The sequence below is a fragment of the Nannobrachium achirus genome, assembly GCF_963921795.1.
Source record: "Nannobrachium achirus genome assembly, chromosome: 18".
Lineage (NCBI taxonomy): Eukaryota > Metazoa > Chordata > Actinopteri > Myctophiformes > Myctophidae > Nannobrachium > Nannobrachium achirus.
Window position 1 is genome coordinate 1,796,573 of NC_137825.1, and position 17,500 is coordinate 1,814,072.

At 43.6% G+C, this 17,500-nt stretch overlaps 1 protein-coding gene across 1 annotated transcript in view; it reads left to right on the top strand.

The window, feature by feature from the left end:
• The window catches only part of afap1l2 (actin filament associated protein 1-like 2), a 129,190-nt gene that overhangs the window by 92,546 nt on the left and 19,144 nt on the right, over nucleotides 1–17,500 (top strand). The window contains exons 5-11 of the mRNA XM_080746874.1: nucleotides 1,939–2,080; nucleotides 3,194–3,435; nucleotides 5,752–5,931; nucleotides 6,626–6,712; nucleotides 9,809–9,893; nucleotides 10,245–10,349; nucleotides 12,390–12,601. Of these exons, the coding sequence (XP_080603000.1) occupies nucleotides 1,939–2,080; nucleotides 3,194–3,435; nucleotides 5,752–5,931; nucleotides 6,626–6,712; nucleotides 9,809–9,893; nucleotides 10,245–10,349; nucleotides 12,390–12,601 (1,053 nt within the window). The remainder of the gene's footprint in view (nucleotides 1–1,938; nucleotides 2,081–3,193; nucleotides 3,436–5,751; nucleotides 5,932–6,625; nucleotides 6,713–9,808; nucleotides 9,894–10,244; nucleotides 10,350–12,389; nucleotides 12,602–17,500) is intronic.

The window sequence follows — 17,500 nt, forward strand, 5'->3', positions numbered from 1 at the left end:
CACATGCATGCGTGCATGCACACATCACATGCACACATGCACATTTCTTTTACAGTACTAATACTGTATAAATGACATTCATTGCCATCCTTTGGGTCAGCCCATAAGCGAGAAAAAAGATGGCAGATCTACAAGTCCACAGTTTGTAGATCAGTTGTTTTGGGTGCGAGTGCACTGACACACAACTCAGTGTTTACTTCTCAAACATTTGAGCCTCACATGCACACACACACACACACCGTGTCTCCCCTGAAGGTAAACACAGGTGTGTGTGTGTGTGTGTGTGTGTGTGTGTGTGTGTGTGTGTGTGTGTGTGTGTGTGTGTGTGTGTGTGTGTGTGTGTGTGTGTGTGTGTGTGTGTGCGTACGTACGTGTGTGTCATGGCAGACACAGATTGCTTACAGAGGGAATTCCCCACACATGCTCAGCATGACAGGTGGATTAGCAGGGAAAACACAGGTTGATATAGTGTGTGTGCATGTGTGCGTGCGTGAGCGTGTGTGCGTGTGTCTGCGCGCGTGTGTGTGCGTGCGTGAGCATGTGTGAATAAAAAACTAAGGTCCAGATGCTGATGTATTATAGACCAGCTAGACCAGTGTTTCTCAACCTTTTTTCTGCATGGACAGTGGACACACTTTTCATGTCCCAAGAATCCATGGTCACACCAACATAATACGGGGGTGTAAATATCCTCACTGTCGGTGAAGAAACCTTGTATCTCCAAGTTTCAAATTTGTACGTTTATTCGCAAAGTAAAGCCCTGCTTCATCATACAAGGCTGTCGCACAACAGTAGTGAAAATAGCAGATCTACAAGCACACAACGCCTAGCACCGCGAGGCGTTGTGTGCTTGTAGATCGACTGTTTTCACTAGTTTAAATCTTTTTTTAAATGATAAATACAATACTGGCTTTCAAGCAGTTTCAAGGGGCACACTTGACCCTTCTCAGGGGCACACTAAAGGTCCCCAGGCACAGTGGTTGAGAAACACTGAGCTAGACTTTGGCTCATATTCACCTACAGTATAGACATCTTGTCATCATGTATAATAAATAACACTAGTCATACAGGTTTTGGCTGGAAACGGAACTCCAAAATGTTTGAAATTGCTGTAATGGTTTGGTTTCTTTCGGTGTAATAACTGCATGTTATGTTCATCTTTCATTCTCACTCGTGGTGTGACAAACGAGAATACAGATCTACAAGCTACGAGCTGAGTTACAAAGTTTGCTTAAAAAATACATATATTATCGATTTTCACACTTTTCACGCCTTTTCAAAAATAGCAGATCTACAAGCTTGTGAGCTTGTATATCTGCTATTTTTCAATCAGAAACGAGCCCAGCCCGTAAGCCCGCCACCTTTATTATTTAATTAACAGAAGGGAATGGAGTTACATTATGGACACCTTTAGTCAGTTATGGGAGATGCCACTACTGGGAAGACTTGTAGTTGTTGTATGTGGGCTCTATAGTTCATTGATTGACCATTTTTGTGTCACGTCTTGATAACCTAATTGTGCTGAACATTTAACAAATAGGCCTCCAGTAACTTTAATATGCTTGTCAGGATGCATTACTAGTTATGGGTAACATTGATTGTCATGAAGTCAAGTTGACTCAGTCTTTCCAAAGGAATGTCATTCAGCTCGGAGCTCTCTCAACCTGCTACCACAATTGATACGTCTCAGCATTAGCTGTGCTCTTGTCTAGCGCTCTGATTAAAAGAAAGAAGTCAACAGCACAGCAAGTAATTACACACACATCACAACACAAGTAAGAAATCTTCCTCCACCCACCGTTTGTTATGTTACCGTACTACTACTGTATATCCTCACAGCAGAACATTAGACATTGATATTATTGTGGTCTTGCAGTGGTTACAGTAGAGTAAATAGTAGAGTAAAGGCTGTTTCTGTTGTTTGTTCTTGTCTTTCAGGGTATGGTGGGTCGGGAGCCTTTCCCTCTGCCTGCTACTCCACTCCCAACAGCTGGGGGCGCTGTCCCTCCACCCCCCACCCCGGGGGAGTGTGTGGAGGGTTACTATGAAGAGGCCCAGCCCTACGAACAAACCATCAATGGTGAGACATTACAGTAATCTATTACAGTAATCTATTACTATGAAGAGGAACAAACCATCAATGGTGAGACATTACACTAATCTATTACCAGGAGTGAACTGGGCATCTGTCATATGCACATTGACTACAAGTGGGACTGAGGGCCCTAAAACTTTAGGATGGTTAGAGTCATGTTTGGTCTGGGCGGCCACTAAGTGGAGAGGACCAATCCTTCAGCAGCACCGGCTATGGATATGTGATGAAATATAATATAATGGATGAGAAGGTAAAACACAGGAATGACCTGAGACAAATCTGTCTGAGAATCACTGCTGTAGACAAGGCTGTGCACCGCGATGCAAGGCAACGCTGTGAGCTTGTAGATCGGCTATTCTCTGCAAATAGGTTTAAAATAAAATCGCACCCAGTGTGAAGTGAGCGGTGCTATTTATGAGTTTAAGCGCCCTGTAAAGCTTGGCCAATGAGACCCTGGCCATACGTACAAACAGACACCAACTGACCAATGACAGTCCGGACAGACATGGGACAAACAGACAAAGCCAGTTGTAGGAGCGCTTAGCACCGCTCAAAAAAAGAAAATCTACCCTTGATTACTGTAAGTGGCCATCACACAAACATTTGCCTTTAGTAACTATTGAGCACACGTGGGGGGCTTGAGCCCCTGCCCTTTTATCTGTCTGTCTTTTACTATGGTAAAATAAATACCAAACGCCCTCTTTCCATGCCATACCTGAAGGCAGCATTCAAGAGAATTGCCTTGTCCAAACTCTCCTGAACTTGAATGCAGCATCTTATGTTGAAAGAATTGCCCACTCTGTGTAGAAATCCATGCCGTTACGCCACATCTCCAGTATTCACTTGATTATGCTTAGTTCAGTGTGGTATCAAGCACCGAAAATAGCAGACCTCCAAGCTCACAGCGAGCTTGGACATTATTTTCGATATTTCCACCAAAAGGCCCTTTTATTAATGTCAGCCCCTGCCTCTCTAACATTCTCTGCCTGTCCCTGACCTCTTGGGGTCCCAGACCCACCTGTTGAAGCCCCGTGTCATAGATTAACACGGTAAAAACACACTCTTCTCTTCTGTGCCCCCCCCCCCCCTCCCCCCCAGACGACGGCGAGGCGGTCAGCAGCTCGTACGAGTCGTACGACGAGGAGGAAGTGACCCGCGGGAAGTGCTCGTCCTCGGGGGCGGGGCCCTCGGGGGCCGGGGGGGCGCAGCACCAGTGGCCGTCAGCAGAGGCCAGCATCGAGCTGATGAAGGACGCACGCATCTGTGCCTTCCTGTGGAGGAAGAAGTGGCTGGGCCAGTGGGCCAAGCAGCTCTGTGTGGTCCGGGAACAGCGCCTCCTGGTGAGAGGGAGGGGGAGGGACACACCGCATGCACCTCACAGTCGCTAAAGTTCCTTAAAACTTTGGTGAACGTGAACTGAACGTTCTTTATTTTCGCTTGATGAACGTTATTGGCAAACGCATTCATTCTGACGTCCGTGAACGGCGCTTATTGGCTCGTTTGCGCCGCAAAAATAGCTGATCTGCAAGCTCACAACTTGTCACATCCATGAGTTGTGAGCTTGTAGATCAGCTATTTTAACCAATGCAAGGATGAGCGTGAGGGTTAGAAACTTCTGCCTTCACAATAAGGGCGCAGAAAGAGTGGCCACCTAAACATTGTGGGCAGCTCAATGTTAAATTGAATGAAATAATTGCTGTGTGTGGTTCAATAATTTTGACAAATAATAGCTAGCAGCAACGTCTAAAAAAAAGTTAATGCATTTGAATAGCCAAAAGTATAAAACAAAATTTGGAATTATGAACTATGAGAAGAAGTTGTGAACTAGAATTTGAACTAGTTCATGTAGAAAGTGAACTTTCCCACAAACACTGACTGTCAGAACCCATAACACCTCAGACACCCTCATCTCCAATACCTGATCCTCCGGCAAAAACCTTGGTTTATTCCTCGACAAAGATTAGCTCCTCTGTGTTATCTATGTTCTCAGTGCTATAAGAGCTCTAAGGAGCAGACTCCTCTATGTTCTATGTTCTCAGTGTTATAAGAGCTCTAAGGAGCAGACTCCTCTATGTTCTATGTTCTCAGTGTTATAAGAGCTCTAAGGAGCAGACTCCTCTATGTTCTATGTTCTCAGTGTTATAAGAGCTCTAAGGAGCAGACTCCTCTATGTTCTATGTTCTCAGTGTTATAAGAGCTCTAAGGAGCAGACTCCTCTATGTTCTATGTTCTCAGTGTTATAAGAGCTCTAAGGAGCAGACTCCTCTATGTTCTATGTTCTCAGTGTTATAAGAGCTCTAAGGAACAGTCTCTATGTTCTATGTTCTCAGTGTTATAAGAGCTCTAAGGAACAGTCTCTATGTTCTATGTTCTCAGTGTTATAAGAGCTCTAAGGAGCAGACTCCTCTATGTTCTATGTTCTCAGTGCTATAAGAGCTCTAAGGAACAGTCTCTATGTTCTATGTTCTCAGTGTTATAAGAGCTCTAAGGAGCAGACTCCTCTATGTCCTATGTTCTCAGTGCTATAAGAGCTCTAAGGAACAGTCTCTATGTTCTATGTTCTCAGTGTTATAAGAGCTCTAAGGAACAGACTCCTCTATGTCCTATGTTCTCAGTGCTATAAGAGCTCTAAGGAACAGTCTCTATGTTCTATGTTCTCAGTGTTATAAGAGCTCTAAGGAGCAGACTCCTCTATGTTCTATGTTCTCAGTGTTATAAGAGCTCTAAGGAGCAGACTCCTCTATGTTCTATGTTCTCAGTGTTATAAGAGCTCTAAGGAGCAGACTCCTCTATGTTCTATGTTCTCAGTGCTATAAGAGCTCTAAGGAGCAGACTCCTCTATGTTCTATGTTCTCAGTGTTATAAGAGCTCTAAGGAGCAGACTCCTCTATGTTCTATGTTCTCAGTGTTATAAGAGCTCTAAGGAACAGACTCCTCTACTGTATGTTCTATGTTCTCAGTGTTATAAGAGCTCTAAGGAACAGACTCCTCTATGTTCTATGTTCTCAGTGTTATAAGAGCTCTAAGGAACAGACTCCTCTGTGTCCTATGTTCTCAGTGTTATAAGAGCTCTAAGGAACAGACTCCTCTACTGTATGTTATGTTCTCAGTGTTATAAGAGCTCTAAGGAGCAGACTCCTCTATATTCTCTATGTTCTCAGTGTTATAAGAGCTCTAAGGAACAGACTCCTTTATGTTCTATGTTCTCAGTGTTATAAGAGCTCTAAGGAGCAGACTCCTCTATATTCTCTATGTTCTCAGTGCTATAAGAGCTCTAAGGAACAGTATATATGTTCTATGTTCTCAGTGTTATAAGAGCTCTAAGGAACAGACTCCTCTATGTTCTATGTTCTCAGTGTTATAAGAGCTCTAAGGAACAGACTCCTCTATGTTCTATGTTCTCAGTGCTATAAGAGCTCTAAGGAACAGTCTCTATGTTCTATGTTCTCAGTGTTATAAGAGCTCTAAGGAACAGACTCCTCTACTGTATGTTATGTTCTCAGTGTTATAAGAGCTCTAAGGAACAGACTCCCCTATGTTCTATGTTCTCAGTGCTATAAGAGCTCTAAGGAGCAGACTCCCCTGCTAGACGTCAGTCTGCTGGGCTGCAGTGTGGTCTACAAGGAGAAACATCCCTCTATGTTCTATGTTCTCAGTGCTATAAGAGCTCCAAGGAGCAGACTCCCCTGCTAGACGTCAGTCTGCTGGGCTGCAGTGTGGTCTACAAGGAGAAACATCCCAGGAGGAAGGAACACAAGCTGAAGATCGTCCCTCTGGGAGGAGAGGCCATCGTCCTGGGCCTGCAGAGCAAGGAGCAGACGGAGCAGTGGCTGAAGGTCAGTCCTTATGACACACAGCTTGACATCGCTTTACCATAACTAATGTTGTTAACTGCCAAGGCTTTTTCCTTTATGTTGTTTACCTGACTTTCATTGGTGCGAGCGGAGGCTCCGGTTCACGGCCGCCCAACGTGTCTTCCTTCACGCGGAGAATAAAAAATACAACGGCGATGATCCGTGTGTAAGATATACTCCATAGAGAATGAGGCCATTTCGTTTTGGACATAGTTATAGTTTCTTGAATAAAATTCAATTAAGTTTTAGTCACACTTTAGTGACCTAATTTTTTTTAGTTTTTTTGTCTAGGATTCAAATTCACAAGCATCAAAAGTAGCAAATCTACAAGCTTCGCGCAGCTTGTAGATCTGCTACTTCTGATGCTTTTGACACTATGATCAAGTAGGCAACCTTTTATTGTGTTGATTGTCAGTGTGGCCTGACATTACTTTTAATTATGACACCTCATCAAAATAGAATACACTACATCGACTGATTGATTGATTGTGTGTGTGTGTGTGTGTGTGTGTGTGTGTGTGTGTGTGTGTGTGTGTGTGTGTGTGTGTGTGTGTGTGTGTGTGTGTGTGTGTGTGTGTGTGTGTGTGTGTGTGTGTGTGTGTGTGTGTGCGTGCGTGCGTGCCTGGGTGCGTGTGTGCGTGCGTGCGTGTGTGTACATGCGTGTTCTCTCCACCAGGTCATTCAGGAGATCAGTCCTCGACCAGCAGAGAGCTGTGACTCTCAACACGTTGGCTCTGACTCACCTCGACTCATATGTACCAAGGTACTGTAAAATATACTGTATATAATGTAATATATACTGTATATACTGTAAAATGTAGACTCATATGTACCAAGGTACCGTAAAATATACTGTAATATACTGTAATATATACTGTATATACTGTAATATATAGACTAATTTGTACCAAGGTACATTCACTGTAATATATACAGTAGACTTATCTGGTGCAGTTCAGCTGGGGTCAATTGGGTTCAACTGTTTTTGTATAGCAACAGGGGGAGATCAGTGTTAACTCAAAGGATGCCCAGGATTATTCAACATTTAATCGGCAGGTTCCCATGGCAACCCGCCATTTTACCTTCTTTTCAAGTCCTAGCAAAAAAGTAATCAGAGTAAATGTAATCCAAGTAAGTTCTGTTCATTTTCACGATAGTATTTTCTTTCAGTCAGGACAGTTTTCCAACAATCGCGGGCCACAAGCTTTTGTAACGGCCGGTAGAAAAGGCCGCATTTAAACATGAAGGAAAATGCATGTTTCTGCAGCAGCGTTACACTGATGTGAATGAGGGAGACAGGCAGCGGCGTAAAAACGGCCGGGGACACGTACGTTTTGTCCCCCGTGGGCCGCCGACCACCAGTTGGGCTGCCGCGACGCTGAAATCCAAAAAGGAGAGGAAAAAAGCCTCAAATGGGGCCGGCACTAGGACCACGCGGACGATATGTGCACACAACCGGTCTGGCCGACACGCAGTCACCAGTGACCAGTCTCACCACCCATCGGCCCTAATAGAGCAATAGAGACAACTGGGCCGGCCCGGTCCATTATACATTGTTATTAAGGGGGGGTGGTGAAGTGATTGTGACTGGTAGAGGGAGGTTAGGTAGAGACTCCATTCCCCCTGCTCAAGTGGTTTGCTCCGTGTCAACGTAACCCGTTCAAAAAATGGTGGCGGGATTTACGTTAATAGAAGATGGGACCAGTCAGTGTTCAACCCCATATACTCTATGGTTCAACCGTGCGTGCAAATTGCGGAGAAAGTAAGAGATAAAAAACGAAAATATCTGGAGGCAGATGCAGCCCAGCAGCAGCCTACTGTACTGAAAATAATTATTTTGTCAGCGAGGACGAGGAGGCGTCGCTACCGGCCAGTAGTGCTGTCTACATCGGATGGTCTACCCACAGCCAAGCACCTATTGTCGGGGAAGGTGGAGCTATCAGACAGTGCATTATTATTACTAGAAGCTCGGCCGCCCGAAACAACTTTGGAACGGCCGCGGCCCAAGAAGGAATAGGTGATGATGATGATGATGAACACGGAGCTTTATGGCAATGGAAAAAGAGACTCTTGTGTGTTTGTTGAATAAGGACTGCATCGACCTGGTCGCGGTCTCGCGTAGAATAGCGCACTGCTGCCACCCGTTTCGGATTATATCATTCCATACGATGGCCGCTTATCACGTTTTGTGCACCGCGCACTGCGACGGATGCTCATTCAATAAGGTAGGATATATAAACAAGTAGTTTATTATTCTATTCTAATTGCATTGTGCCTTTGGTCAATTTGTTGGGCACCACTTGGGCATGTCTAAGCAGCTCTCCACTGTGCGTCTTTACGCACAGTGCCAGCACTGTGTTGGTGTGTGCGTTGTGTTACAATGATAGTGCTTTAGTTTTGGCTGCATGGTCTTTGCGTGTGAATTTGAACTTGATGTGAGTTATGCAGTGGTCAGTTATTTCCGTCTGGTTTTGAACACGTGTCATGTGTCTGTGGTGTGTGAGGCTGACCAACACACACTGTTGGTGATATTAAGTTTAACACTGTCCTGGTAGTGTGTGTGTGTGTGTGTGTGTGTGTGTGTGTGTGTGTGTGTGTGTGTGTGTGTGTGTGTGTGTGTGTGTGTGTGTGTGTGTGTGTGTGTGTGTGACTGTCTGTGTGTAGTGTGCACGTATGTACATGCTGCGCTGTGTGCTAACTCATTATTAGCTACACACCAGAACCGACCTGGAAATGCACACAGAAACCCAAACCGAACCGAATTTTCGGCCGATCCAACCCGACCCGATCCGATTTTTCGGCGGCCGCGAATGAGACCGAAGTGGGCCGTTGTGGGCTGGGCCGGTCCAAATCGGACCCCCGTACCTGGGGACCTGAGTTTTCGCCACTGGAGACAGGACTTCCCGGTCATGTGATCTCGCGCTGCATTTCGGGACATGGAGTGTTTTTCGTCACCGCGGTAGCCTGGTACAGTAGATACAGATTAATATAGTTTACTGTACAACGCGTCGAACGAGTCAACGGGCACAGGGAGACGTCAAAGAGATTGGCTTGTTGACACGTCGTGGACCTCCTATGAGCTGATGTAACATTACAGTAAACAACATGTAAACGTATCATTTCAGGGGGAGCTCAGTGAGAGACAGTCTGTGGCCTCAGAGAGTGGAAGCAGCACTGACATGTTAATGTAACGTTTCAGGGTGAACTCAGTGAGAGACAGTCTGTAGAGTGGAAGCAGCACTGACATGTTAATGTAACGTTTCAGGGTGAACTCAGTGAGAGACAGTCTGTAGAGTGGAAGCAGCACTGACATGTTAATGTAACGTTTCAGGGTGAGCTCAGTGAGAGACAGTCTGTAGAGTGGAAGCAGCACTGACATGTTAATGTAACGTTTCAGGGGGAGCTCAGTGAGAGACAGTCTGTAGAGTGGAAGCAGCACTGACATGTTAATGTAACGTTTCAGGGTGAACTCAGTGAGAGACAGTCTGTAGAGTGGAAGCAGCACTGACATGTTAATGTAACGTTTCAGGGTGAGCTCAGTGAGAGACAGTCTGTAGAGTGGAAGCAGCACTGACATGTTAATGTAACGTTTCAGGGTGAGCTCAGTGAGAGACAGTCTGTAGAGTGGAAGCAGCACTGACATGTTAATGTAACGTTTCAGGGTGAACTCAGTGAGAGACAGTCTGTAGAGTGGAAGCAGCACTGACATGTTAATGTAACGTTTCAGGGTGAACTCAGTGAGAGACAGTCTGTAGAGTGGAAGCAGCACTGACATGTTAATGTAACGTTTCAGGGTGAACTCAGTGAGAGACAGTCTGTAGAGTGGAAGCAGCACTGACATGTTAATGTAACGTTTCAGGGTGAGCTCAGTGAGAGACAGTCTGTGGCCTCAGAGAGTGGAAGCAGCACTGACAGCCACGCTGACACTCCTGACACCAAAGACGGTGAGAAAGTACCTTTTTCTTTGAATTCATTTGTGTTTTTATCCATTTTTATTGATCTCTATGCAGATATTCAATCTAATTTTCACTCTCTTCTTATTACTTATGTAACAGCAATTTCTGGGTAGCTTGTACAAAAAGAATTGGTTGCACCATATGTACAGTATACCCGTCAGTAATAATACAGAAATCACCAATGGCATTTGATAGCAAATAGAATAAGCAGGATATGTCTCATTAGCCACACATTTATGTACTAAAATGTGTGGCTAAGTACTAAGTACTATGAAGTAGTATCAAGTTAAGCCTATAATTGCACATTTAGCTAAACTAAACTTAAGCTCAAATCCACAGTGAAGAAGAAGTACGGAGCCGGCCTGAAGTTCAGCAACCTCATGAACATCGGCAAGAAGAAACCTTCGTCTCTGGAGAGTCCAGAGAAATGTCTGGACACCTCAGGTAAACATGTCTGCTACATGAGAGGACTAGGGATTGAACTTGATAATGTTTTATTGATGAGCACCTTATCGATCATATACTTATTGAGCCAGACTTTTATCGAACACACTATTAAGTGATTTCTAATATTTTGTAGAAAGATGTGAAACAACAAAGTCATTCCCCTGAAGAAGACCTTAACAGGTCACAACGATGGGTTTCCCTGTAAATAAATCCTGTGCATCGTGGCTATGAGTGCAGCCTTTTTCTTCACCTTCAGACAACACATTCTGAACAGAACTGGTATCTTTTTACCAAGATCTTTTTATCAGAACTGTAAGATCTTTTCCAAAAAAGTGTACAGGGAAAGAGTTCAAATTATGTTTTTTTGTGGCCACACCCACCAGTTCATTAAGTATGCATGGATGTCATGGTGGGTGGTGACCCAGCTGAAGTTAGCCACACCCACAGTGTTGGGTGTATGGTAAAAGGGGAGGGGATGATTTTATGATGTCGTTAACTCAGTGTTTCAGTTGGGCCTTTTGACTCAAGAGGCTTTCAGCTTTCAAGAAGTAACAAAACACATTAGAATAATGTTAACTTCACAGACACAGAGCGAGGGTTATACACTGCCGGCCAATCACAGCGCATCTTGAAGTGGGGTCGCTATGGCGGCCATATTTGTAGTCGCCCGTGTGTCTCTATACTGGGGTAAAGGTAACCTCGCCTACCAGGCAGGGTGAAGGAGTCTTTTTCTCCATACAAAACAAAAAGTACAAGACTATGGCACCTCCTCTTTAAAAAAAGCTGATCTACAAGCTTCGCTATCAGCTATTTCGTCTGTTTCATTTTATTCTCAGAGAATACAATTATTGAATGAGTGTGTGTGTGTGTGTCAACAGCCAGTGGAGACATTGTTATGTGTATATGGTTATGTGTGTATATGGTTATGTGTATATGGTTATGTGTATGGTTATGTGTATATGGTTATGTGTATATGGTTATGTGTATATGGTTATGTGTATATGGTTGTGTGTATATGGTTGTGTGTATATGGTTATGTGTATATGGTTATGTGTGTATGGTTATGTGTATATGGTTATGTGTATATGGTTATGTGTATATGGTTATGTGTATGGTTATGTGTATATGGTTATGTGTATATGGTTATGTGTATATGGTTATGTGTATATGGTTGTGTGTATATGGTTGTGTGTATATGGTTATGTGTATATGGTTATGTGTGTATGGTTATGTGTATATGGTTATGTGTATATGGTTATGTGTATATGGATATGTGTATATGGTTATGTGTATATGGATATGGATATGTGTATATGGATATGGTTATGTGTATATGGTTATGTGTATATGGTTATGTGTATATGGTTGTGTGTATATGGTTGTGTGTATATGGTTGTGTGTATATGGTTATGTGTATATGGTTATGTGTGTATGGTTATGTGTATATGGTTATGTGTATATGGTTATGTGTGTATATGGTTATGTGTGTATATGGTTATGTGTATATGGTTATGTGTATATGGTTATGTGTATATGGTTATGTGTGTATATGGTTATGTGTATATGGTTATGTGTATATGGTTATGTGTGTATATGGTTATGTGTATATGGTTATTGTATATGGTTATGTGTATAGGGTTATGTGTATATGGTTATGTGTATGGTTATGTGTATATGGTTATGTGTATATGGTTATGTGTATATGGTTATGTGTATATGGTTATTGTATATGGTTATGTGTATATGGTTATGTGTATGGTTATGTGTATATGGTTATGTGTATATGGTTATGTGTATATGGTTATGTGTATATGGTTATGTGTATGGTTATGTGTATATGGTTATGTGTATATGGTTATGTGTATATGGTTGTGTGTTCCAGGCTACCTCAACGTTGTGGTTGTGTGTTCCAGGCTACCTCAACGTTGTGGTTGTGTGTTCCAGGCTACCTCAACGTTGTGGTTATGTGTTCCAGGCTACCTCAACGTTGTGGTTGTGTGTTCCAGGCTACCTCAACGTTGTGGTTATGTGTTCCAGGCTACCTCAACGTTCTGGTGAACAGCCAGTGGAGGGCCCGCTGGTGTCTGATCAAAGACGGACAGCTGTGGTTCTACCAGGACAAGGGGCGGAGCAAGGTGAGCCAGCCGGCCGTCCCATTGGAGGGCTGCAGCGTCCTGCCCGACCCCAGCCCCGAACACCTCTACTCCTTCAGCATCAGCCTGTACGGGACGCAGCTAGCAGCGCTAGAGGTAAGAACTACACTCCTGTAGTCCTTTAGAATCAGCCTGTACGGGACGCAGCTAGCAGCGCTAGAGGTAAGAACTACACTCCTGTAGTCCTTTAGCATCTGTATGAGAACTACACTCCTGTAGTCCTTTAGCATCTGTATGAGAACTACACTCCTGTAGTCCTTTAGCATCTGTATGTATGAGAACTACACTCCTGTAGTCCTTTAGCATCTGTATGAGAACTACACTCCTGTAGTCCTTTAGCATCTGTATGAGAACTACACTCCTGTAGTCCTTTAGCATCTGTATGTATGAGAACTACACTCCCAGTAGTCCTTTAGCATCTGTATGAGAACTACACTCCTGTAGTCCTTTAGCATCTGTATGAGAACTACACTCCTGTAGTCTTTTAGCATCTGTATGAGAACTGCACTCCTGTAGTCCTTTAGCATCTGTATGAGAACTACACTCCTGTAGTCCTTTAGCATCTGTATGAGAACTACACTCCTGTAGTCTTTTAGCATCTGTATGTATGAGAACTACACTCCTGTAGTCCTTTGTGTATGGGACACGGCTAGCAGTGCTAGAGGTCAGAACTAAGGAGGAGACTAGAGGAGGAGACACACATGGGAGTGGGTGTGGCTTCCTGAGGCCAGCCTATGACATCACACATCTACAGCAATTTATCGAACTAATAAGAACCACGGCATAGCTCAGGGGTAGAGACACCGTCATTAGTGTTCCAGAAGGGTCCCCAGTTGGATCCCGGGCTCCCCCAGGGTTAGTGTGGAAGAGTTCTTGAGCAAGACTCTGAACCTCTAACTGCTCCTGATGAGCAGGTTGGTGGCAAGCATGGTTTCCTCTGACATCACTGTGTGAATATGTGTGTGAATGGGTGAATGTAATGAATGTGTGTGTGAATGTAATGCACAATCTATGTAAAGCACCTTGGATAAAAAGTGCTATATAAATGCACCATTTACCATTTTAATTAAGTGTGCCTGCCATGCAATGGCAAAACACTTATTGTAATCCGCCATACTTAAGTCAGTAAGTAAGTAAGTAAGTCATGTTCTTGCAAATTTCTGCTCGTAATAACTGCCGCACAATTTACGCCACCCACGCAATATATACATCAAAACGTGCGGCTCGGCCGGGAATGGTGTGCTATTACTTTTCTAAGAGAAAAGTTGTATCGTTTAATTAATATTAATTTATTAGTGAATTAATTTTACCCATTGACTTATAATGGGAATCGCAAAAACTCACATTCAATATTTTTTTTCTCGCAAACCATAGGGGCTACAGTTTCAAAACTTGGAGAGGAGATTTATAATGATATCAAGGATTAAATAAAAAATAATTTTGTCAGTTGGCCTCATGGTGGTGCTATAACAGTCCACTTTACCTTTCGGCCTGTAACTCTTGAACCGTGGGTCGGAAAATGAAAATTCCTTTTTCCCTGGATTCCTTGGGTCATGACGCATCTCCTCATATAGGCCACGCCCATTTGCGTCAGGATAGATTTTCCGCCATTTTGAATTTTCTTCAAAACACACTTTTTGCTCCTTTTCCTACATATTTTCTCCAAATGTCACAAAAATCGATACACACGATCTATGGACTTATTCGATAAACATATTTAAACGATATTTTGATAGTCCATACCGTTCTTCCGTAACAAGGTTCCAAAGTTAGCGGGAGGAGCCCGTTTTGTAAGAAGTAGCCATAAATCACAAACGAAACATCCAGTCAACACCAAATTTTAACCACAAGTGGGGGGCGCTATACTGAACATATACCCAAAAGCATTTCCACTTCGACCCATAGGGGGCACCACAAACGCGCAAAACGTAACCGCTAATGCTATTGCTAACAAATGCTAATGCTAACAAATGCTAATGCTAACACATGCTAATGCTAACAAATGCTAATGCTAACAAATATGCTAATGTTAACACATACAAGGTTGCACACACTTAGCGAGCTGCAGGCACACTTAAAATTTCGTAGAAATTTTCTTTTCTAGTTATTACATAAGCATGGCGGATTACAATAAGTGTTTTGCCATTGCATGGCAGGCACACTTAATAATGTCGCCACAAAATTTCGGCACGTAATAAGTGCCGCACGATTTACGCCACCGCCGCAATATATACATCAAAACGTGCGGCTCGGCCGGGAATGGGGTGCTATTACTTTTCTTTCCGATCCGCGTTACCATTGCGACGTAATTCGCAAAAAACGACGCCAAAAAACCCCATTGACTTAGAATGGGGGAAACTTCGGCACGTAATAACTGCCGCACGATTTACGCCACCCCCTCAATATATACATCAAAATGTGCGGCTCGGCCGGGAATGGTGTGCTATTACTTTTCTTTCCGATCCGTGTTACCATGGCAACGTAATTCGCAAAAAACTACGCTCAAAAACCCCCATTGACTTTGAATGGGGGACTCCGAAAAAAACCCAGAAACTTTGGCGCCACAGACATTGGTCTTTTTCCAGCCAATAGGGATGAGCTGGCAAAGTGCCCTTTGCCAAACAGGAAGTGCCTCTATAACTCATGAACCGTTTGTCGTACAGACTCGCAGCTGGTTTCATAAAAAAAAAAATTTTCTCAATTTTTTTTTTCTCAAATTTTTTTTTTCTCAAAAAATTTTTTTTCTCAAATTTGTTTTGTTCTCAAATTATTATTTTTTCTCAAAAATATTTTTTTTCTCAAAAAATATTTTTTTTCTCAATTATTTTTTTCTCAAAATTCTTTTTTTCTCAACTTTCTTTTTCCTCAAAAATGTTTTTTTTTCTCAAAAAACTTTTTTTCTCAAAAAACTTTTTTCTCAAAAAACTTTTTTTTTTCTCAAAAAACTTTTTTTTTCTCACAAAACAATTTTTTCTCAAAAAACTGTCGTTAAAGTGCGACCCGTGATAACGGCCAAAAATGCGCCAAAACGCCACTAATTAGTCGAAATGGCTGACTTCCTGTTTGGTTTCTAATTGGCTGCTGGCCTTGTGACGTGGGTAGAGCTGCGAGGGCCCGGTCATCACTGCTTGCAGCTTTAATTCATTAATCGTCCATGACCTTAATTGGGGCCTATTTCGCCAAACAGGAAGTGCCCCTCACCAAACAGGAAGTGACCCTTTACCTCGTGAACCGTTTGTCGTACAGACGCGTGGATGGCATCAAATGACTTGATTAAGAGTCCTTAACCTTAATTGGGGCCTATTTCGCCAAACAGGAAGTGCCCCTCACCAAACAGGAAGTGACCCTTGATCTCGTGAACCGTTTGTCATACAGACACGCGGGTTGCGTCAAATGACAAGATTAAGAGTCCTTAAACTTAATTGGGGCCTATTTCGCCAAACAGGAAGTGCCCCTCACCAAACAGGAAGTGACCCTTTTTCTCGTGAACCGTTTGTCGTACAGACATGTGGGTGGTGTCATATGAAGAACAATAATGTTAAAGCTTATGCAAAAAATGCTAATGTTAAAAAATATAACGCTAATGCTAACACCAACCGCTACACAAGGTTGCACAGACTTAGCGAGCTGCAGGCACACTTAAAATTTCTTCGAAATTTTCTTTTCTAGTTCATTTATGTGAGTCATAGTACAGTATGAGCGTCTATGACGCAGGGTGTGTGTGTGTGTGTGTGTGTGTGTGTGTGTGTGTGTGTGTGTGTGTGTGTGTGTGTGTGTGTGTGTGTGTGAGAGAGTGTGTGTGTGGGTTGGTTTCAATACACACACACAGATGTGTGTGGGTGGGGGGTTTCGGTGTGTGCGCGCATTCATGAGTGCATGGTTCGGTTTGTGTGTGTGTTGTGTGTGTGTTGCGTGCGTGCGTGTGTGCGTGCGTGCGTGCGTGCGCGCATGTGCGTGTGTGCGTAGAGGGTCAGGGTGTCCGATGAGGAACACCCTAGACTGCTTCATGAAGTTTCCAGTACCACCCAGTTACTCTGTCACAGCCAATCATATTCCACCCAGTTACACTGTCACAGCCAATCACATTCCACCCAGTTACCCTGTCACAGCCAATCACATTCTGTTACACTGTCACAGCCAATCACATTCCACCCAGTTACCCTGTCACAGCCAATCACATTCTCTTACGCTGTCACAGCCAATCACAGTCTTTGTTTAGTCTCAAAGACTTTATCCTCTCTAGGTCGTCCTCGGACGTTGTTTCCAGTCATCTCGGTTCTCCATACATCTGGCCAGCTCATTGGTGTTCTGTGTCCCTACGTCTTCCTTGAGTACGTCCACGTATGTTTTTGTGGGACGTCCTCGCGACCGGTGCCCATGTGTTGGCTCCCACAGTACCAATTTGCTGGCTGGAAGCTCCTGGTGTCTTTGGCAGTGTCCTGCTAGTCTCATTCTTCTGGTGGCAATTTTCTCGCTTACCCTTGGTATTCCCTCATACAGGCTCCTGTTGGTAACATGTGCACTCCTGTTGATGTTGAGTACTGCACGCAACATTCTAGTGTAGCACCCATCTAGAGACTTCTGCAGGGTTGGCTTCAGGGTCCAGCATTCACTGCCATAGAGGAGAACAGACTCCACTGTTGCAAAGAAGAAGCTAAGTTTGATTTGGCGGGGGAGGCTAGAGTTCCATACACTGTTTTTGCCGTTCAGGGCCCTCCAAGCGAGTGCCTTCCTTACTTTAAGGTCTTTCTCAGTTGAGTCGACCCATGCGCCCAGGTACTTGAAGTCCTTGACTTCCTTCAACACAGCTCCTTCTTTTGTTGTCAGAGGTGAGTGATCAGGTAGGTTATAGGTGATAACCTCAGTCCTGGCATGTTTATGATTCCTTCTGTATTTTTTTTCTTCCATAAACTGAAAAATCACACCTGTGTGAAGTGGAGCTGTGTGTGTGTGTGTGTGTGTGTGTGTGTGTGTGTGTGTGTGTGTGTGTGTGTG